The 24,137-nt window shown below is 38.4% G+C and overlaps 1 protein-coding gene and 1 pseudogene across 2 annotated transcripts in view; one reads left to right on the top strand and one right to left on the bottom strand.

The window, feature by feature from the left end:
- The window catches only part of LOC147613702 (gibberellic acid methyltransferase 2-like), a 292,450-nt pseudogene that overhangs the window by 161,472 nt on the left and 106,841 nt on the right, over nt 1-24,137 (bottom strand). The window lies entirely within an intron of this gene.
- Nucleotides 7,296-9,126, top strand: LOC147613704 (gibberellic acid methyltransferase 2-like). Its single transcript, XM_086781678.1, has 3 exons — nt 7,296-7,932; nt 8,205-8,483; nt 8,731-9,126. Exons 1-3 carry the CDS (start codon nt 7,399-7,401, stop codon nt 9,109-9,111), a joined length of 1,194 nt encoding a protein of 397 aa, XP_086637804.1. The 5' UTR covers nt 7,296-7,398; the 3' UTR covers nt 9,112-9,126.

The following is a 24,137-nucleotide window of genomic DNA, read 5'->3' as shown; positions in this document are numbered from 1 at the left end:
CTCTAGATAAAGGCAAAAGGTGATTTTCATGAATAAACCATACCCTTTTTCAATTCAAGATGTGAATACCCCCTTTAAATGGTACCCTTCTATATGTAAAAAATTTGTAAAAAAAGGGATTTTAAAAATCCCTTCTGTTGAACCCACGTGCTACGTTTACATATTTATGAGTGATCCCCCAATATCAATATAAAGAAGATATTCAAAGGATCCATACTCATCGTACCGATTAATGAAAAATTTATGGAAAGTAACAAGACGTTTTTGGAAACACATGTTGCAGAATTGAAGAAATCAATACATGTATTAGAGCGACAGTTGGAACAGTGTTCCACCTGCATATTAGATGTAGTGGAAAATCTAAGATCTAGACGATTATCTCTATTGGCCAATTGGCATGTTGTGCAACACATAGTGGCCCACTTCAACAAGGAAGTTCCACCACTTTCTCAGCAACTATCTCCAAGAGCTTTGGAAGGTCATCAACAACATCCATAATGTGTAGACCCAACTTATAGCTAGTAAAGGGTAGTAAGTTACTAAAGGTTCTCAGAAAGAATCAAAGGGTGTTTGTAATAAAACACAACAAGGAAGAGAAAGATACTATAGGAATTGAACCTAATTAGCTACAGGACTACAAAGATCTCTTCCTAGAGGAGCTTACCTAGATGCCTCCACATAGGAAAATTGACCACGTGATTGAGCTTATTCAAGGAGCACAACCTATGGCAAAAACGCCATATAAAATGCCAGTTCTAGAGTTGATAGAACTCAAGGAACAACTCTTATTGTTTGAGAAAGGTTCATCAAGAGACGAGTGTATTGCGTTAGGGAGCTCCAGTAGTATTTCAAAAGAAGAAGGATGGAACCTTTGCGTTGACTATATGACCCTAAATCAAGTCATTGTGAAAATTAAGCATCTAATCCCTAGGATTGATGACCTTCTAGATTGACTTCATAGATCCAAAGTCTTCACAAAGATGGATTTAAAGTGTAGTTACTATCAAATTAGAGTCAAGGAAGAAGTCTGGTTACTATCAAATTAGAGTCAAGGAGGAAGACATCCGAAAGACAACATTGAACTCTAGATACGGGCATTATGAATACATCATAATGCCATTTGGGTTAACTAATTATTCAGAAACTTTCAACATGATCATACAAGATATATTCAAGAACAGGGTAAAAAATTAGATGCCTCTATGAATATATAAGTGTAGGTGGGTTAGTGATTCTTCCTCCTATAATTATAGAAAATGGGGCTAAAATGTCCAAAATTGGGTGAATATTTTTAAAAACCCTTCAAAATAGCCAAAATTTGGGCGAATATTTTAAGATACCATGCAAATGTTTTTATGGCAAAACCCCCCAAAAATAGCCAATTGACGAAGATTAGCCCCTATTTTTTTCCTTGCTCTCAAAAGCAACTAGACTATCATGTCTTACGGTTCTTGGTTTGATATTCTAATCTACTCTAAGGATGAGAAATAGTATAAAGCCCAAGTTAGAGAAGCTCTAGAAATCCTAATGAAGCACCAACTCTTTGCAAAAAAGAGTAACTGTGCCTTCTTTTTATAGATAAAATTGAATATCTGGGATTCATTGTCTCCAAAGATGGAATTTTAGTAGATCCAATGGCCTCAATCGTCCAACATCAAGGAAATCTGAGGATTTCTCAGTATCTCAAGGTGGTGTTATATCTTTGTTCAAGATTATGCAAAGGTAGCTACACCTTTAACCAAGCTACACCTTTAACCAAGCTACTTAAAAGTAATGCAAAAGTAGTTTGGACTATGGAGAAACAACAAAGATTTGACAAATTCAAGGTCTCTCTCACAACTAAACCCAATGAATTTTGACGTAAATTTTGAAGTCACTTACATTGATGCTAGTGGACTCACTATCAATAGATTACTCTCACAAGAAGGGAAACTTGTAGCTTACACTTCAAGGAAACTCAAGGATTATGAGAGAAACTATGCTACTCATGATCTAGAATTTTTTGTTGTAATTCATGCCCTTAAGCTATGGTGGCACTACCTACTAGGTTTAAAGTTCATGCTTATCATAAACCATAAGAGTTTAAAGTGGATTTCTACCCAGCTAGATCTCAACATGAGGCAAAAGGAACTCGATGGTGGTCTTATCAGAATTGGATTTTAAAATCAAATATAGATAGTGAAAAGACAATGTACTTGGTAGATGCATTGAGTGGGATGTGTTTTGTGGCTACAATATCTATGCTAGGTAACCCTTTACTTATGGAAGTGAAGGGCAAAATAGCCTTATATGAGTACTTTGGGGCATATTTTACAACTCTCAAACTCACTCTAAGGAAGAGAGGAGGATAATCAAAGACTATACTCTTAATGATGGATGTTTATTCTATTAACTAAGGATGCTTCGTGGTGGATGTGTGGAGCAAGGCAGGAGGGGTTATCCCAGAATGGATGATCATGTGGCGAGGGGACAACGGGACCTCAAGTGATGGTACACACACACAAAGATGGAAGGCTAAAATCTTCTTCTTCTTCTTACTTTAAAAAGAAGGCTATAAAAGATTAAGTGAAAATCAACATAAGTACTAGAGGTGGTCCATAATGTGAACACAGCAAGTAGGTGAGCTAGCAAGATAAGTATGCCATAACTCGATAGGTGGACTATGTAGATGTAGTCACTGATAAATATCCATCGTGTCAGCTACCAAATGTGCCAGTGATGTAAATGTGGAATGGCCTAGGCATGTCATGAGTGTCAACTCTAGTTGAGCTTAACATCTCAACACTCCCCCTCAAGCTCAAGCATGCTGCAAAATATGCGAAGCTTTTGAGCACCCAAGGCCTTGGTGAAAATGTCTGTCCTCTATGCTGACATACACAAGATCAATATCCCCTACCAAGACCTTCTCTCTAATGAAGTGAGTGGACTTCTATGTGTTTGGTCTAGGCATGAAACACTGGGCTCATGGAAAATTGTATGCTACTAAGGTTGTCAAAATAAATAACAACATGCCTGCCCACATGTAGCCCTAAATCACTAAGTAGCTTGCGTAACCAAGCTACCTCACATGCTGCGATTGCAATAACCTTATACTCTTCCTTTGTACTTAACAAGGTAACTGTAATAGCACCACTCGCAAAGGAAAACATAAATCCACTATAGTAGATCTTCTTTCCACAATGCTACCAGCCCAATCTCTATGCTAGTGTATCCATATACTTGCAACTCCATACCAGCCTCATAAAAGAGACAATAATCCACCACTATGATTCTCACATAGTGTAGTGTACACCTCACACCATCCAAATGTGATTTTTGAGGATCTTGCATAAATTGGAGCTCCAACCTAACTTTGTAGTTTAAGTCTGTCCTAGTGATTGTTATGTAGATTGAGCTACCCACTATCTTCCTATACAAAGTGGGATTATCCAACATCTCACATGTATTCGTACTCAGCTTGCTATTATAATCTACTGGTACAAAAATGGGCTTACAGCCAACCATACCATATTTGGACAACTTGTCCAAGGCATACTATTGTTGTTTCTCTGTGTGAGACGGCCATATTCCCTTCAGTGTCCTAATGACCTCAATGCTAAGAAATTATCTTAGCTCACCCAAATCCTTCATGTCAAACGTCTTCTTGTGGAGACCCTTCGCATGCTCAACTTCCTGCTCGATGTTGTTACCCCCAACAATCTAGTCATCCACGTACATAACGACAATATGCTTATCACTCTTTTGCATATAGAGTAAATGAGCTGAATCTTTCATATGAAAGATAATGGTTACAAGATACTCTTTGATTTTATCATGCCATTATCTCAGTGCCTATTTTAAACAATAAAAGGTTTTATGTAGCTTGCACACATAATCTGGGTGACTCAAATGCTCATAACCAAGTGGCTGGTCTAAATACACATCTTCTTGCCACTCACCATGCAATAATGCATTCTTTACATCCATCTTATGTAAGACCCAACCTTTTGACGTAGATACCATTACAATTACAGCTCTCATGATTGTGCCATCTTGGCAATGAGGCTAAATGTCTCCTCATAATCAATGACGTAGTTTTGAGCATAACCTTTCACAAACAAATCTCACTTTGTACCTGATAATTCTTTCATCTGAGTTATGCAGCTTCACTTTTTAAACCCACTTACATCTAATAGACTTTTTACCCTTAGGTAAAGGCATCAATTTCCATGTCTTATTTGCATGCAACCATTTCTTCATCCATGGTTGTATCCAAAATTTCATGCCCAACAACATCCTCAAAACATGTGGGGTTAGCATCCTCCATAAACTTTGCCATGTATTCATATTGGTGAGCTACATAACCATTATACATCAATCTCTAAACATGGATTTTCATCCTATTCAACCTATGTAGCTATGGAATTGTCCTTGGTGTCCTTGCAGCTATCTTTGCCTTCCTTACACTAGGTATCTTGATAGTTGGAATCCCAAAGTCCTTGTTAAGGCTGTTCTATGAGCCTCTAGACTCTCCATCAAAACAATTGAAAGCCCAACTAAAATGTCAAGCATACAGAGGGTCTCATTGACCTTCTCTTTATCTTTACATGAGGTACCTAGCTGAATTTGGAGGACTGACATTCTGACACAGCCAACCACTCCATGATCTATAAATAGACCCATTGCTAGAGGACTCTCTTGATCAACTCAACGACTGTGGGATTGTGCCCTGCATTTTATGCAACCACCTGTTCTTATGCATCACCCAATAGAGTCTTTTACATTAGCATACTAGCTACTTATCTCATCAAATACAACATCCTTGCTCATCCTCATCTCACATGTGACAGGGTTGTAACATTTGTTACCCCTTTTTCTCCAAGGAGTAACCAATGAAAACACATTTTCAGCCTTCAGATCCAACTTATTGTGTAACTCATCAGAAATATGTACATATGTGGAATATGTACATATGCAATCCACCCGAAAATTTTCAAGTGTGATAAATCTAGTTTTTTCCACTATACTTCTGGATTCATACCATGCATTGATCTATTGTGGGGTCATATTTATAATATGTAAATTGTAGTCATATAACTGCTTTATCCCATGATGAGGCATTCTCGGATGTGGAATGATGTGGTATGATGTGAATGAACGTGGAAATGATGTGGGATGATGTGAATGAATGTGGAAAGAGTCTACAATGAGATCCAAGCTCTTCATCAAATCTGCAGGTGACTTTGGTAAAAGAGAGATTAAGCATTCAATGTTTGGTTAAATCTTGTGTTTCTTGCCTTAATCCTCTACTAGACTAATTGCTATTGATGGCCTTGAAAGGATTTGAGCTCATTTGAACTCTAAGGCTTCAGATCTGGGCTCCCCACATACTATGTTTTTTGCACATAAAACAGAGGGTTAATTTGCTAATCAAGGATTAATCAGTGCTAATCACTATATTTTGGTGCAATTGAGGGTCCAAATTAACCATTAGGTATCTGATACAGATCCCTATAACTTCGGATTGTAATTTGGAGATGGTTTGATACTCCAACCATTCTGTACAAATTGGTTACCCTTGATTTAATGTAATTTCTGGTAAAATTATGCTGATAAATTTATGGTAATCATCATTTTGCATTTAACCCTTGGTTAATGCCTGCAAATCACACTCAAATTCAAAATTATTCACAGCCAAAGTTGTATTTGGGAATGTGTATAAGAATGAATGCTATATGCATTATGTATTGGGCACATTACATCAGTGTAAAAATGGGATCAGACACTGCCCTTGTCCAGAATAAGGCAAGAGGTAAGACCTTCCACATAGATTTGGGTTTGCATTGCATAATGACACAAGATAAACATCAAAATCCCAAAAGAACTGTCAACAAAACAGTTAAACATGTTGCTCACACATGGAGCAACAAGAACTGAGACGGACAAGCTCATGAAAGAAGAAGAACATCTATTTCCACAAGAGGAAGATCCACACCAAGAAGAAAAGAAGGAAGACATGGACACGAGAAGAGAAGATGCCACACAACAAGAAGACTGAAAGAAGAGGAAGACACAAACACGTGAAGAGAAGCTACCATGACAAGAAGACTGAAAACAAGAGAAGATGTGAGGGTGGGCAATTTGCTTTCTAATGTATTATATATATATATATATATATATATATATATAAGAAACTCATTTAATGAGTAAATGGCTTGATGGTGACAATTAATTGTGAGCCCCAATGCACCTAAGTGTGTGGGAAAGAAACTCCCAAAGAGTGTCTTCTCTTCTCCTTTCTCCTTTTTAAAATTTCTTCCTCTCCTTTCTCCAAGTAAAAAGGGTAGTGGATAGATAGATTTGAATAAATGCCTCCTCCTTTGCCCACGTGGAGGGAGAGGTAGTCGTCCTTTATCTTGTATAGATTGTTGACTTACTGAATCCAAGATATGCTATAAAATTAAAATGGCCCATTAGGGGTAGCCCCCCGACTTATTGCACACGACAGGGATCCGGTTCACACCCTGAGCAGCCTTCTATGTCTACAGCTACAGGTGCTAACAAAGGTGGATAAAGTTGTTGTCAATACCAAGAAGTGAGCACTGGAACTAGACAACGAGATAACAATGAAGAAGCTCCGATGAAAGCACCAAGAGTCAGTCAATAGAGCCAACAAGAAACTTGATAAACTCACCCAAGCAGCTAACTCCCAGTTCAATCAAGCATGGGAAGCAATAGAAGATGAGACGAGGATCATCAAAACCAGAGAGATGAATCAGTAGTAGAAAAAATTTCAGAACTTGTAGCATTTAAAAGATCTATCCATTAAAAGAGTTATGCTTCTCTGTGTAAAAAGCATTTTGTAATCGGTTCGTTTTTATTTTAATATAATCCCTCATGCCTTAAAAGAAAAAAAAAAAGGAAACCTTGCCTTGTTGGGCTTCAAATTTAAAGCCTATGACAACACGGACATACCCCATTAAAAGTCAAATAAAGAAAACAATATATATTGGGCTCATTCAATGGATGTTGACTTCGTGAATCCCTCAAACATTAAAAAAACAATATATTGGGCTGATGCAAACAATACAACAATATATTGGGCTGATGCAAACAATAAAACAGTATTGTTGACTTACTGAATCCAAGATATGCTCAAAAATTAAAATGGCCCGACGTGTTGCACAAGACATATATTCTCAAGGACTTTGGTAGGGTTGCTTCTGTTATAAATGCAGAGCTACGAAATGTAAACTAATGACGAAATTAATCCAAATCGGAGTGGAATTCTAATAGCTCAACAATAATTGTACGTCGACGGATTTCTCTGTATATATTCGATCAGAAGACTGTCTAATTCCTGCATCACCACCCACGATTAGCCATTATAATTAGAAGTATTAAGTACAATTACTAATCATGAGTACTAGCGCGGGCTTTCCCATGCTTTCTGGCCTCCATCATGCCAGCTATGCTACAAACTCAGAGCCTCAGAACTCTGTGCTTTTGCGTTGCAGACCATTACTGCAAAACGCCATTAATCAGCAAATCCTCAATTTCTATTACTGCTCTGATGATCATAGTAGCCGCCGCCGCGTCTTTAGAATAGCTGATATGGGCTGCTCCAGCGGACCCAATTGCCTGACCAACATGCAATTCATGTTCGACCGGATTACGAAGCAGCTCTATAATAATAACTTTGATCATCTCGAATTGCAGGCCTTCTTCTGTGATCTACCTAGCAACGATTTCAACACTCTCATTCAACTCTATGATGCAGAATATAAGAATAATTATCGGCCATTCGCAGCAAAATCTAGTAATCCGCCTCCTCCCATTATTAATCACTCCAATTTCTTTGCTGCAGTACCAGGAACGGTCTATGGACGGCTCTTTCCTCGATCGTCTCTTGATCTGGTCTTCTCCTCGTGTTGCCTGCACTGGCTTTCTCAAGTAATTAAATTATCCTTTCCTATTTCATGTCATTGGCCTAATAAATATTGATCAGATTAGTTAAGATTTTCCTACTACAGATTGGGGCGTGCATGTCCACCGCCTACAAAAGTGGCTAATCTTTGGAACCGTTGTGTTGTAGCCCCCTTGGTGGAGTTTTTTAAAATTATCTTGACCTCTTTGTGGCACTCGGGTAGTGTAGAGGTCCATAGCCCCATTACATAGATCAAGGCTTTTTGGGGGAAAAAAATATTAAATCTTCTTTTTATCAGACCCCTGCCGTAGTTTTGGAGCGTGGATCTAGGGAGTGGAATAAAGGCAAGATCTGGGTGGATGGACCTGGGGCGAATGAGGCCACAGGGAGAGTCTATGCCAAGCAATTCCAACAAGATTTAGGCACATTCTTTAGGTGTCGCAGCGAGGAGATGGTTCCTGGAGGCTTGGTGTTCTTGCTCATTCCATGTCGATCAGACCATTTTCCTCCCCATCAGCAACAAGAGGACAATTGCTTCAGAAATCTCGAGATTGCATGGCAACAGTTGATCCAAGAGGTATCCTAAATACTTTAACGTAATGTTGGAGTGTAATTGAATGGATCATGATTCTATGTTAGGCATATAGATCACGACCTTAATCATGTGCTAGATAACTTTAAGTGACCACCTTTTGTAATCCTCCCCATTCCCTTACCTAGTCACACACTTGGCTATACACACCATATACACACCTAGGTACCACAAGGGAGTGCCACCCTCCCAAATATTAGCCACTTTGATGATTGACCTCATTTAACTACAGGGAGTGGTAGATCAGAGCGAGTTGGACACCTTTAACATTCCCAAGTATTTGGCAACTCTAGAGGAGATCATATCTGCAGCAAATCTTGTCTCGACTTTCAGACTTCATAGCATTGAAGTGATAGAAGAGCCCATTGGGGACAACTACTGGCGACAATGGAGTAACAATGCAAGTGAATTCGCTATGAGGCAGAGTAGGTTCTACAAGAGTGCATTTTGGAATGTAATAAAGGGACATGTTGGCACCGAAAAGTGTGAGGCCATTTTCGAGAGATTTGAAGAGTTGATGAAGAGGGGTTTGGAGAATATGACAAGTTGGGATTCCTATTGGGCACATCCATGGTCTTCTTATGCAGTTGTGCAACTCTTCAAGGATGCTTAAGGCCCACTAATGCTTAAGCTTTACTTTACAATTAGACATATTCTGCCTAGCTTTGACATTTTGATCACAATACCATCATCATGTTGAATGAACTACATGCCCAAATAGTAGTGCATAAGAACTACATCGGCCATCTTAAAAGAGGCATTTAAAATAGCTTTGAAAGCTACAATATGATCCTCATTGGTTCCTGTGACAAGCATGTCATCAACATATAAAATCACAATGAGCATGTCCTTTTTTTTTTCCTTTGGACATAAAGCGTGTTTTCTATCGTACTATTCTGAAAACCTTGGCTAATCAAATGGGTATCTATTTTCTGATACCATGCTCATGAATCTTCTTTCAGACCATAAAGGCTTTCTTAAGCCTTAATGCCTTATGTTATTGACCACATTTAGCAAAACCAGCAAGTTCACTCACATAAACATCTCCTTTCAAGACACCATTCAAGAATGTTGTTTTTAAATGTCTAACTAGTGCACTTTTCAACCTTGGTTTGTAGACAATGTAGTCACAAAATCTGATATTTACAAGAAGTGGGCGCAAAGGTTTTATCATAGTTAATACCTTTCCTCTAGGCATACCCTTTGGTAACAATTCTAGCTTTGAATATGTCAACAGATCTATGTAACTTTCTTTTAACCTTGTAAACCCATTTGTTGCAATAGCTTTCTTACCAAGTCAACAAAATCTACCTTCCAACATGTCAATAGATCTATCTAGCTTTCTCTTGACCTTGTAAATTGACATATTTATCGAACTTTCTCTTGACCTTGTAAACCCATTTGGTCGTAATAGCTTTCTTACCAAGTCAACCAAATCCCAAGTACCATCTTGTGAACTGAATCAAGTTCATCCTAGAATATGGCTTTCACCCAATTCTGGTCCTCTTGAGCCTCTTCAAAAGACTTAGGCTCATCTATATCATGCAAACAACAACAAAAAAATAAATTCAATGACATTTACTGAAACTGAGGCATGATTTTCTCCTAATCTTATCCTACTGATAGTGGAGCTATTAGTTTGCTATTCTACAATGTGCTTCTTAGTCATCTAGGTAGATTCCTAGCTTCATCAATAACGGTTCTTTCATGATTGACCACTTGTTCCAATTGATTTGGAGTTGGTGAAACTTAAATTAGTGTCAAATGTGGAGGAATCTCTCCCTTGCAATAAATCTTGGTAAAAAATAGGCACTTAAATTGGAAGTATTCCTTCAAACATATTCGATGAATTGGCATAAATTGTGCTTGTTAAAATCAACCCTAGATTGAATTCTCATCAAAGGCAACATCCCTACTCACAATCACCTTTTTAGTGACATGATTGTAGAGACGAGGACCCTTGGTAGCACAAATATGCATTTGACTTCCTTGTCATCACGCTTGGCCCTTAACTGAGCTAGCACATGTGCATGTACTAAACAACCAAACACGTGCATGTGATCAACCTTTGGTTTTTTGTTGTACCAAGCCGCATAAGGCATTATGGTCTAGAGATCTTGTTTAAAACATGAGTGGCACAAGTTGCGGCTTCCATCCAAAACTTGTATGCCTGTCATGCCTTAATCATAGATCTGACCATTTCACTGATGAGATAATGATTGCATCTCTCAACAACACCATTTTGTTGTGGCATATAAGGGGTGGTCAGCTGATGTTCGATGCCTTTATCAACAGCCAAACAATCTTAAAATTCCTTTGACAGGTACTCCCCACCTTGATGTAGAGAGTTTGAATTTTACATCTAAATTTATTTTTCGAGCATAGTAATAAAGTTCTAGATATAGGAAAACACTTCTATTTTTTTTTCATAAGGTAGGTTGTATAAGCTATAGCTTTCATTCATCTCTCAAAGTTGCAGATGGATGTATTTGCCTAGAACACAGCCTTTCCACACATATTTTGGTGGCAGAGAGATAAGTGAGGAAGACCCTTAAGCATACCTTCCCTTTGCAAGATAAGTAAGCCACCTGTAGAAGTGTGTGTGAAGTAAACATGCCATAGCTTTGTAATCTTCATTTTTGCATTAGATTCCTCTATCAAACATGCATGATCTGACTTTTTATGATCATCCTCTTGGTACAAGTTAGTGGCCCAGTAAAAACAATGATAATTATTTGATATTCAAAGAAAAAGAGTGTGTGAGTGTGTTTACATGGGAACACCTCCTATTGAATTAGCTAAGCAATGATATCATTTGTTCATAGGTAGGTGTGAAAAAGGTTTTCTAGGCATCTAGAATATTTTTCAAATATAAAAAATGCATACTAAAAATATTTTATTAAAAAAGTGTTACTTCTTTAGAATTAAATTCTATGCATAGAAGGAAGCATATTGAAATTGTTATTTTGATTATAAAAGTGTTATTTTCATCATAAATGATTTTTGTGCATAAATGGATGCATAAAAGAAATTCTTTTATATCAAAAGAGAGATTTTCATCATAAATGATTTGTATGCATAAAAGTTTTTTTATATCAAAAGTGTGATTTTCATCATAAATGATTTGTATGCATAAAAGATTTTTTTTATATTAAAAGTGTGATTTTCATCATAAATGATTTTTATGCATAAAAGAAATTCTTTTATATTAAAAGAGAGATTTTCATCATAAATGATTTATATGCATAAAAGATTTTTTTATATATTAAAAGTGTGATTTTCATCATAAATGATTTGTATGCATAAACTTATGCATAAAATATTTTTTTTGCATAAAAGTGTGATTTTCATCATAAATGATTTGTGTGCATACACTTATGCATAAAAGATTTTTTTAATATTAAAAGTGTGATTTTCATCATAAATGATTTGTATGCATAAACATATGCATAAAAGATTTTTTTATATTAAAAGTGTGTTTTTCATCATAAATGATTTTTATGCATAAATGGATGTATAAAAGAAATTCTTTTATATTAAAAGATAGAGTTTCATCATAAATGATTTGTATGCATAAAAGATTTTTTTTTAAAAGTGTGATTTTCATCATAAATGGAATTTATGCATAAAAGAAATTATTTTATTATAAAAGTGTGACTTTCATCAGAATTGAGTTTATGCATATTCCAAAAGAGTTATTCTTATCAATTTTGATTTTATGCATAGAAAGATGCATAAAAGATTTATTTTTATTTCGAAAGTATTATTTTCATTGAAATTGAATTTATGCATAGGTAGATGCATAAAAGATTTATTTTTATTTTGAAAGTGTTATTCTCATTAAAATGGAATTTATGCATACTAAAATGCATAAAAGGTTTATTTTTAATTCGAAAGTGTTATTTTCCTTAAAATTGAATTTATGCATAAAAGGATTTTTATAAAAACGTTATTCCTACTAAAGTTGTCTTTATGCCTAATTAGATGCGTAAAGAATCTTTATATCAAAAAAATTAGAATTCTCTTACATTCTATAAATAGATGTGATGAGATGTGATAGGAATCAGATATATGTACATGGATGGATGGAAGTAATATGCATCAGATGAATGTAAATGGATGAATGAATGTGATGTCCTCTGAATTAGGATGTGAATGAATGGTATAGGATGTGAAGGCATGTGAATCGGATGTGAATGGATGATGTGGTTTGATGTGTGAATGATGTAGATCAATGTGGATGGATGTATGGATGATGTGGTTTGATATGTGAATGATGTAGATTGATATAGGTGGATATATGGGTGTGGAAGTGGATGTGAAAATGGATGTATGAATGTGGAATGTGGATATGGATGTATGGATGTGGATGTGGATATGGATGTATGAATGTGAATGTGGATGTGTGGATGTATGAATGTGGATGTGGAAATGGATGTATGGATGTAGATATGGAATGTGGATGTGGATGTATGAATGTGGAGTGTGGATAAGGATATGGATGTGGATGTGGATATGGATGTATGGATGTGGATGTAGATGTGGATGTGGATGTGGATATGGCAATGGAATGTGTATGTATGTGAATGTGAATGTGGATGTGGATGTGTGAATGTGAATATGGATGTGGATATGGATGTATGGATGTGGATATGAATGTGGATGTATGGATGTGGATATGAATGTGGATGTGGATGTATGAATGTGGATGTGGATGTGGATGTGGATGTATGGATGCGGATGTGGATGTGGATGTGGATGTGGATGTATGGATGTATGGATGCGGATGTGGATGTTGGACGTATGGATATGGATATCGATGTGGATGTGTATGTGGATTAATGAATGCGAATATGTATGTGAATGGATATGACGTCGATATGAGCGAATAGATGAGATGAGATGTCATGTGAATCAGAATGTGAATGAATAATATAACATGTGAATGATGTTGAAATATACAAGTGAATAGGGTGTGTGCGGGAACAAGCCCTTGGTTAGAGGCTGTAAAAGAGAATCTGTAAATGTGAGAGAACCTGTGGATTGAAAAGGTGAGAAGAATCTACTGGGAGAGAATAAAGGGTAGCATGAGAAGATTTAGGAAGTGTGGAGATATTTTGGGAGATGTGGATATATTCTGGGAGAGGTGGAGAGAATCAAGCAAAAGAGGTGGAGTGAATCAAGGAGAAATCAGTGGGATTAGATGCTTGGATGTAAACTCTATAAATTGAGGCATTGGCCTAATGAGAATTTGCTCGTTTTTTATTATCCATGCCTACATTAAGCTATTTGTTAATTACGCACTAATCACATCTTAATTATCATCTAGTCACTTTCTTGATGATGTTGATTCTAGCATTTGATCCACCATAGCTCATCACATTGTTATAATTTCAACATGGTATCAGAGCCATGCCTAGAATCCATTAATTTGTGAGTCCATTATCTTGCTAATCTCTTTGCTAATTAGGATTAGTAGCTAATTATAATTTTTCCCTCTTTTTCAACTATTCTCTGCACCCCCAGCTGGTGGAGGAGCTCTATCTCCTTACACACTCAACATTAGCTCCATTGCTTCTAGCTATAGATAGCCAACACCCTTGTGCTCCAACCAGTCGAATCAACACAGCAAACCGCCGTCGGATGCAGGAGAAATCGCGATTTTAGCAGGCATCGTTTTTTGGAGGAAATCTGCATTTTCTACTTCATGAAATCAAATTGCTCTAATTCCTCATAGCTCCAAGGGTTTTCAAGCATGCTCTACAAGCTGGTGAAGTCAGAAATTGTTTTGATCAAGTCTACAGTGAGATCCAAGCTCTTCATCAAATCTGCAGGTGACTTTGGTAAAACAAAGATTAAGCATTCAATATTTGGTCAAATCTTATGTTTATTAGCTTAATCCTCTACTAGACTCATTGCTATTGATGGCCTTGAAAGCATTTGAGCTCATTTGAACTCTAAGGCCTCAGATCTGGGCTCCTCGCATACTCTGTTTTTTACGTAGAGGATTAATTTGCTAATCAGTGATTAATCAATACTAATCACTGTATTTTGGTACAATTGAGGGTTCAAATTAACCATTAAGTATCTGATACAGATCCCTATAACTTTAGATTGTAATTCGGAGTTGGTTTGATACTCCAACCATTTCGTACAAATTGGTTACCCTTGATTTAATGTAATTTTTAGTGATTTTATGCTGATAAATTTGTTGTAATCATCTCTTAAACACCAGATTGAGTTGTAAAAGGGTAGACACTACCCTTGAGTCTTGAAATTGGATCAAGAGATATGACCCCCTTCACATCATCATGAGTACAACACAAGAAATAGCCAGATTTAATGGGAAGCAGTTTTACACATGGTAGACAAAAACCATGTATTTGCTCATGAGGAAAAATCTGTGGGGGCTAGTTGAGGGAAGAGATGAATGCCCAGAGTAGGAATGAAAAAGCATTGGGACTTATTGCACTCAGTTTAAATGATAAAATCATTCATCACATCACAGGGATACAATGGGCAAAAGATGCATGGGATGATCTCAATAAATTATTTGGTACACAAGCTAAAAATTCAAAGATAAATTTGTTAATGCAATTCTACAAATTGGATATGAAGGAAAGTGAACCTTTAATCACACACTTGAACATATATAAAAGCATTAAGCAACAGCTGGCAGCTATTGGCAAAAAGATAGAAGATGATGAGGCACTAGCAGTGCTTCTGAAGAGTGTGGACAAAGGTGAATATAAAAGGGGGTGGTCAAAAAGCGAGCCAAGAGCAGCGAGCACAAAGCAATGAGTAGAGCTCATGTTCTTGTGAAAGTGAGCAGGTAGGGGCATGGTATGATGTTAAGCGAGCATGAAATGTTAAAGAGAGAGTGGAACCACAGTGCAATTCTATAGCAATCAAACAAAGAAGACATGAAATGTTCTAAAATGACCATTGCAATAATTTTTTTTCCGAACCAATGGTGCAGATACAAAAAATCACTATTAAACCCATATTGCTTGGCTCGCTAAAAAGATATTGAATCTATAGTATTCACAATGTTGGAGAGCCATTAGCAAACAAAAGACAATAGACAGGAAAATTTATAAAATAACCAAAACATTTCCAAAACAAGTACTACGGTTCAGCTGGTATGACATGACCCCCATACATATTTCAACTAAAGTGGGTTGCAGGTTCCTAAAGCTGTTGAGGATGACTTCTAATAGACTTAGTTAGCATGTCTTTTACAATTCTCTCAGAAATACAAACTTGATGAATATGCATATTGTTGTTCACATCCTGTCCAAGAATCATTAAGAACACAAAGTATATGTGCTTGCATGCAAGATATGGTCTTTTCTTGGCCACTCTATCTCTGAACTCCACACATGAACACATTGGATTCTTCTGAATAGTGACCTCTATCAGAGATGTGTCTTGGCTCCCATTGGTCAATGGATTAATACTAAATGTTTCCTTTACCCCTTCTATATGTATATGGCTGCCTACAACTTCTGCATGCATATCTAAGGCTGCAGTGATTTGACCAAATGCAGCCTTTGAAATTCCTCGTCGATATGGAAATTGTTTCACCTCCTTGTTTGTCTCGCTAGTGCCTTTTGCAAGCTCCTTTTCTAGAAAAAACTCAAGAGGAATACCAATGTCATATCCTGCTCTAATAAGCTTGCAGGCTTCTTTCACTTGTAACTTGGTACCTTTAGCAATGGGCCAAACACAAGGGACATCCTCTGGTGGATGTAATATTGTCTTTGTAATTTTCCAAGTGTGCCTAACATCTGTATTACAAAAATAGCAATACTTCTCCTTTTTCCAGGAGGATAGTTGACAATCACTCCAAAAACAAGGACTGACATCACCCCCTCGCAACCTTGAGCTACACTTTTTCCCTGATGCCCAGTGGTTGCACTCAACTCGATTCACTGTTGGTATCCTCCGCAAGGCCCACTTTGTATCATGCACATCACTTTCAAGGCTCTCTAAAACTTTGCATTGCTCATCGACCTCTATTGCAGGCTCTAACCTCTCTCTTGTCACATAGTTAAACTCAGGCCTATGGCTAGAGTTGCCAAAGTTTTCTTCTGTCAAGTCGTGTAGTGGCCTTTTGGCTCGAATAGTTTTATTCTCACCCTTGAATTTTACCCTATTTGAAAACATAGGGGTCCCCGCCACTGCATCATCCACTGCTCGTGAGGTAGCTATTGGGGATGGACTTGCTTTCTGTCGAGAAAGAGCTCTCTCAACCAAAAGCTCCAATGTAGGCCCACAACCTGTGTATTTTCCTTCCAAGAAAGCCAGTTGTCTGGCACATTGGAAGTAAGCATTGATTAGATCTGTCACACAAGCATCATAAAGACTAATCTTTTGCCTATACCCCTCCCCTGCCAACCAGCTTGCATGCTTGGTCTCTGACATATTTGTCCTTGGGACAAGAGCATTGACAATAGGCTCTCCATCCTACAAGAGAGTGGTAGAAATTGATTAAAAACAATGCAGTGCACATAAGTAGGAGGCACACAATAATACAATGAATAATCTCTTACAAACATTACCTTTAAAATGAAATGACCCCATCGACTAACCCTATAGTGCCACCAACTCAACCAGCTAAGAAGCTTAGGGATGTTTCTATCAGCTGCCTTGCCAGTTGCCCACCATGCTCGTATCCTGCGAAATTGCTGAAGGGCACTTTCTTTGTTTGGGGCAGTCCTCCACTTCTCACACATCTCCCTGTGCTTTTCTTGATGTGGGCTATAGATGTACCTCTGCGTGTGGACACGAAGGTTGTCTTCCCAATGCCATAAACATGACCTTTCCCTTTCAATCATCTCCTTTCCATCGTTGAAGACACGTCTCACTGCATTCCAGTTAGCGCCAGCCTCATCCGCCATAAACCCAAAAAAATTTGCTACCTTCCCTGTGTGCTCCACCATTACCAAATTCATATTTTCCCAAAACATGACTTGAGCATCCTCATCCTCTTCTCTAAATTCACAAGTTGCTATTGTCAATAGCTCACCAATCCTGCATGCCACAAATGGAAACAGAGTTATATTAAAGACACAAATTAAGCAATGCTCTCTACCGCTTGTAACTTACATGTGGTCATAAACATGTGCTCCCATTGTATGCCATCCAGTATCGATGCACATGATCAAAGCAGACCCATGCTTGATTAAGATCCCCATTACCATCCTTGTCCATTCGCCGAACAATGTCAATCCCAGAACCAGGTCCAGTAGTAGACATCTTAAAGATAAAGCAACGCTCAGTAGTAGTGGTGGCTTGCAATGGAAATCGAGAACCATGGAAGAACTCAAAATGGCATGTTCTTTTTAGATTAAGAATGGCTTCATATCCTTCACCCAGAGGCCGTGTTGTTTTTCGTGTTTGCATTACCATCTGCTTCACCCTGCATTCATAAAGCATACTTAGTGTATTAAAGATGATAATTGCATACTATTCTTTGCTAAATTGCACTTCCTACGTACTTTTTGACATTTATCAAACTTTGCAACTCTTGCGACATCTCCTGTAGCTCCCTCTCTGTCATGAATTCTCCCTGTGCCTTGTCATCATCAGTGAATGCTCTTAAAACCACCTCCCTTGCCACAATCATTTGTACCTTTCTGGGCCCAGCGTTGTGGTCGATGCCCACTGCACGTGCTACAAAGGCCTTGATATTTCGTATCGATGCTCGGCACATTCCCTTGGAAACCATGTGTGTATGTTTGCCATAATGAATAAATAGTCTGCTATGCATTGATTCTTTTGGCATAAAATAATAGACACAGGCAGGACATTCTTTAAGACACATTGGCACATGCTTGCAGAAAAAACACTCAAGGTTCCCGAAGCTCCCAATTGCTAAATTCCCATATTTTGGAGATTTTATCAGCTGCCCATTCCAATGGAGTTTGTTTGGTTGATTCATACGTGTCCTAAAGGAGCAGTGCTCATTCATGCACTGGAAGGTTCCCCCGCAGAAGCTCTTCCTAAGAACAAAAGTTTTATTGGCCCTAGTTTGCGTTTGTGGCTTTGTCCAAATGTTGCCCTCGTATTTTTGCTCCATCCCTTCCATACCTTTCCCACCTTCAAGCTCATATGTACTGAACTCTGGGTACACCTTGGGAAGCTCTTTTACCTTGCCTTTGTAATCACAATCATGGATTAAAGTGTGCAAGACATCAGTAGGAGGTAACATGCGGATTATTTGAAAGCAAGAGACCGCAGTATGAAACTGAACATCTTCCTCTTCCAAATGTTGAAAGCACTTTTCCACAGGAGAGACCTCTATCTCCTCTTGCAATGACCCATGTGCTTGGACATTGATTTCTTCTATCTCTTCAGTGTCCAAGTCACTGTAAAGCACAATGCTCTCTAATTCAATGCGCAATGCAAAACAAAAAATGTCAAAGACAAAGTTAATGCCACTTACATTGGAGTACTCTTTCGAGAACCGGGAGGAAATATAGTTGAGGGGCCTTGTTCTGGGGTCTCAAAATAATTCTCTGATTTGGCAATATATACAGAGGACAATGAATGCTCCAAGATAAAATATGCCTCGTCTCCAATCCCTGCATACAAGTGTAAAGGACAAATGGGCTCATACTCTCCTCCAATTTCAAGTAAGGCCTCCACATTTATCCCACCAATAGTTCCAAGCTTCCCCCGGATCATGTTGATTGACACAAGACATTTGCCATTCAAGAAGGGGACTCGAATGCATGCACCCATTGTAGAATGGAGGAAAACACGAGCCTCCCTGCATAATGCAATCACAACAACAATTAAGGAATTTACATTGAATATTAGCCAAAAATATTTTAATACTAGATGTTCTTGCTCTAATCAATAGCATATACTAGCCATAATACAATTTTACCAGGCTCATTTTAAGACTATGGGTAGAAGCAAATAAAAATATTTATTGCAAAAATAGTCATAATGAAGGGTATCAAGAAGAGTACATGTATATATGTATATATGTTTGTGTGTACACGTGTGTGTATGTATACACACACACACGCACGCACACACACACACACACATATTTGCTTTGTGTTAGTTCTTGCGCTTTTTCATAATCTCCTATTAGATTTCAAAAACTCTACCAGTTGGATGCCATAGCATAACTGTGCTATAGATTTAAATAAATCGGAAAAATATTGACCAAACCCTTAAATTTTAGTGTTGAAATTCATTAGTGTTAGGATAAAAAAATTTGTCCAGTGCCTAACTTAGGGTTTTTAGTAGTCGGCTACTTCTTATGAAGCAATTACTTAACGCTTTTAGTCGTCCTCCACACAGAAGCATCTTCCCTCGAACACACACGCAGAGAAGCGATCATGAAGCATCATACGTCTCCCCAGCAAAGAAACGCTGATCTCATGCGCAGGGCCCTCTCCCCACTCCAATCTTTCTCCCCAACAAAGAGACACAGAAAGGTATCATCATCCATGAATTTGTGCTATTTTGCCTGAATGAATTTGTGCGCTCAGCGCACAAAATAATAGGATGTTTTGCTGCCGCCACACTCCACACACAGTAGTATGAGATGTGCGGTGTTACTTCTTGCTATTTTTCTTGAATGAATTTGTGCGCTCAGCGCACAAAATAATAGGATGTTTTGCTGCTGCCACACTCCACACACAGTATGAGATGTGCGGCGTTACCTCTTGCTATTTTTCTTGAATTAATTTGTGCGCTCAGCGCACAAAATAATAGGATGTTTTGCTGCCGAGCAGTGACAAAATCGTCACGATTTTGAGTTCGATTTTGATTTCTGCCGCCGGCCCCCCTTGGATCCCCCCGGCGGCAGAAATTTGGAGAGAGTAGTGTAAGAACATGCTATCTATATGGTGCTGTCTCAAACACATTGCATAGAGTGTCTCTCTTACTACTGTCTATATTATGCAGACTTTGTGTATACAAGAAGCTCAAAAAACTCACATTTGATGTCTTCTTGGTTGAGAAACGGCTCACACAGTCGAGAGAGGAGACCAGCAAACATGTGCATCTAAAGAACAATAGCACAAAAAGAAAAAAGTTTGTCCTTAAAAAAGTGTTGGATTGCGAAATATCACTTCTAAAGTTTCTTAGTACTCAATATTGAACGCCTTCAGATTTGGGCTACCGAATCTTTATATATTTTCCAATAAATTTGAATGCCTTGAATTGAACACCTGAAAAGGGCTCCGTAAATATTTTCCAATGGAGATTTTTTTAAAATATTCAATACGGCTTTGAATGCCTTGGAATTTGGGCCAAAGCACTCCATATGATAATCTCAAAGATATTCTGTTCGTTATAATGAGTTGGCCGTTTTGTTGGATAGTGAATGTGCCACCTTTTCTTTAAGTTTGTGTTGTATTACTGAATTTGCTGTTAAAATAATCAATTAATTATACAATACGAGTACAATACTATTTGAAGATTTGTTCTTGTATTTTTGCATGGCTATCTGGTTTTCAAATGAGTTCGAGTCATTTCACTAGAGCATCTTGCTTGAAAGGTTCTTGTTGTGCAAAAATGGATGAGTTACCTCTTGCTAAGCGGAAAAAGAGTGTGCAGGTTGGCCCAGGTGAGAGCTCATCGAGACACACAAGGAGGCAAGCTGATTTTTCTAGCACTTTGGAGCAAGCCGCCTCCTCAAACCCTACTACTACAGAGCATGCGGTACATATCATAGATGACACTAACCTGGAGGTGGATATGGATAGGCAGCATCTACATAGTGATGAAAGAAATGAGGAGGATGGACAAAATGTAGTGGGGGCAATTGAGGAAAATAAAGGTGATCAAAATGAGGGTGAGAATACTCAAGGTGGTGATAATGAGGATGAAGGTGAGAATACTGAGGATACTGGGAGAGAGATAGAGGGGGAAGAGAACACACATCCACTAGAGGATCAAGAAGAAACAGTTGTCACAACCCAAACTGAAGGAAGCAAGCAGAAAAAAAATAAGGTTGATATTTTTGGGAAGATTCTAGAGACATCTACTCCACAAGCCTTTTTAGATAGGATAGGAGTCAAATTTAGGTCTCCACCTCCACGTGTTCCTCTCTGTAGGATGATCCAGACGGAGGCAATCCGAAAGGTTTCTCCCTCAACAGATAAATCTCTTACTCGAAGCTTCAAAAAACTAGGTGGGTACATTGAGAGCATGGGAGCTTTCACAGTATCAATTATGGACTTGGAAGGGGAGGAGACACCATTGACACAAGAGAGGGAGGAATCTTGGGATGAGCATTGGAGGACTGTGAATCAACAATTTGAGGAAACTCTTGCACTTGACCCCGAGTGGGGTCCGTACTTGAGCCGAAAAATGGTGCATATTCTTGATGGTAATAATCGACACAATGCTTGGATGGACTGCATTTCTACAGGTGAGTTCTCATTGGGATGTTATAGTTTCTTATGCTTCTTTGTCCTTCCTAATTTTGTGTTTTATTACAGGGTTTCAAGGGGATTCGTCCATGCATTGTTGTGTTCTCTGTAAATTTTATGTGTTCGAGCGGAAGGATGTGGGTGAGCTTTTGTTTTCATTGTCCAGGTTGAACAAGTAAGTTAATTTGTCATCAGAGTCTCCTTCTATGTCAAGTAAGTTGTTTGTACTCAAGAATATTAACATATTTCTTCTTTGTTTTGTAGGACGCATGATTATGCATTTGTGCCAACCACATTTGGTGATCGTCTATTTCAACTAAGAAGATTGGGAGAGTCCGACCTAACAACTCTCATGGCACATTTGGACAATGAGGACAAGCTATGGGTTGAGAGAGAGATGCAGAGTGCATCTGCCAGAGGAAGGCCTAGTTGGCTTCATTTGCCAATCCAGATTATGACTTGGCTCTTGTTCAAGGATGAGATGGAGCAAAAAATTGATGAGGCATCAACAAATGGACCACTTGCCGAGTCTGCTAGGGAGAATGTGACTCGAAAGGTAGAAGTTCTCTACAGAGGAAAAACATCAAAATATGCAAGGATTGCTGATCCCTCCAATGGTGAGGCCTTTTGGTGTGCAGTGCTCTCCCTCCCATGGCACGCGTCAAGCAATCATGTGGCCACAGAGGAAAAGCTCAATATGATAGGTTCTGCTTGCATCAGAGACACAGATAAGGCTCACATTGTCAAGCTATTGGACAACTCTCAGGCTGCAGTGCGATCACTTGAGGGTATGCCAAATGATAAGACAAAGGTTAGGGAATGGCTGCACATGTACTCCTACTGGCTTCAGATCACGGAGCTGGGTTTGAGAATCCAAAATGATATTAAAAATGCCGATCGAGTCAGGTTGCCAGGTGAGAGCCGATTCACCTCTTTTGTTGTTCTATGCAGAAGAAAGTACTTCAAAAGGGCTTTCAAAGTGCACAAAGGAGGCATAAAATTTAGCCATGATATTGACCATCAACCAGGCCTACAAAGTGCTACACGGCGAGTCGTTTATAGGTTTTCCTCCAACATAACCCAGATATTCCTTGTTAAAAAACATGCATGCTTCTTTCTGTGTGTTGTTTTATCATTTGTGCTTTGGCTTGCAGATGGTTGCTTTCTGAAATTGAGGAGCACCAATTGGATATTTTACCCCCTCTCGCTAGTGTGTGGCTTTGTGTTGACAATCAATCTTATATGTATGCCGATTTGAAGCTTGGAAGAGTAAGTGATTGAATTTGTCATTTTGAATCCATGATTGAGAAACATGTTCATATTGAGGGTGAGTTGTGTTTACCCATGTTTGTCATTGAACAGGCCATGTCAAGCATAGAGTCTCGTTTCTGCCCGTGGTGGTTGGACCTTGAAAGAAACCATGTGCCTGAGGAGGAGCTTGATCTGTATCGCCAACATAAGTCTATATTGGAGCTTCGTAGCCAGCAAATTGATCATAATGAGGCCACATCCACATCACATGCAACATCGATTGCATCGGCTTCTTTTCGTAAGTCATTGCCAGTGAATTTAGGGAGGGAAATAGTGAATCGTGCATTGGAGGTGAATCGAGCAATGGAAGCAAATAGGGAGCAGAGTCAACAACAGACATCCAATAGTAGTGCAGGCGGGATACAACCAACTGACATCATAACCAAGACATTGCAAGCTCCAGGTATGTGAGCTTCCTACCTCATCTCTATCGTGATCCGATTGTTTTGACTTGAGACTATGTGTGTTAAATGTCAAAAACCTGTCTATAGGAACCATTTATGCCTTCAATGTCAGTATTGAGGACCTTGCAGCTACTTTTGTGAACATGGAGGATGCATCCTCATTGGGAAAGCAAGTGCTTGATGCCATGAATGTTATTTGCACAGTAGGGAATGTCAAGAGTAGAGGGTCCGATTACTGTGTGGAGTTGATATTTGCAGACTTCCCCTCAAATATCATCATTGGAGGTTGTGTTGCAAACAAGGTTCCATATTGGAATAAGATTGGGGATGGCATGTATGACTCTACTTTTAAAGTTGTTGATTCTTGTCTCTCGGATCGAGGCTTCTTTACATGCCTTTACACTATGGAAGAAGGAGTGACCATTGAGCAGGTTGCACAGAGCGTTGGGTTTGGCATTTATCATAGACAGGTTGTGAGGTGTACTCCACCTATTGGGAAGAAGATGGGGCAAATGATTACT

This window comes from Cibotium barometz, chromosome 43, assembly GCF_041138505.1.
Source record: "Cibotium barometz isolate CiBa-2024 chromosome 43, ASM4113850v1, whole genome shotgun sequence".
Classification (NCBI taxonomy): Eukaryota; Viridiplantae; Streptophyta; class Polypodiopsida; order Cyatheales; family Cibotiaceae; genus Cibotium; species Cibotium barometz.
The sequence above is the reverse complement of the archived record's forward strand: the minus strand, read 5'-3'. Positions and strand labels throughout refer to the sequence as shown.

What these genes read in the sequence shown, in the direction of transcription:
- LOC147613704 (XM_086781678.1), top strand. Translation starts at nt 7,399, where the DNA reads ATGAGTACTAGCGCGGGCTTTCCCATGCTTTCTGGCCTCCATCATGCC. An exon ending in GCCTGCACTGGCTTTCTCAA is followed by an intron (nt 7,933 to 8,204) that starts GTAATTAAATTA and finishes TCTTTTTATCAG; the next exon opens with ACCCCTGCCGTAGTTTTGGA. An exon ending in GGCAACAGTTGATCCAAGAG is followed by an intron (nt 8,484 to 8,730) that starts GTATCCTAAATA and finishes ATTTAACTACAG; the next exon opens with GGAGTGGTAGATCAGAGCGA.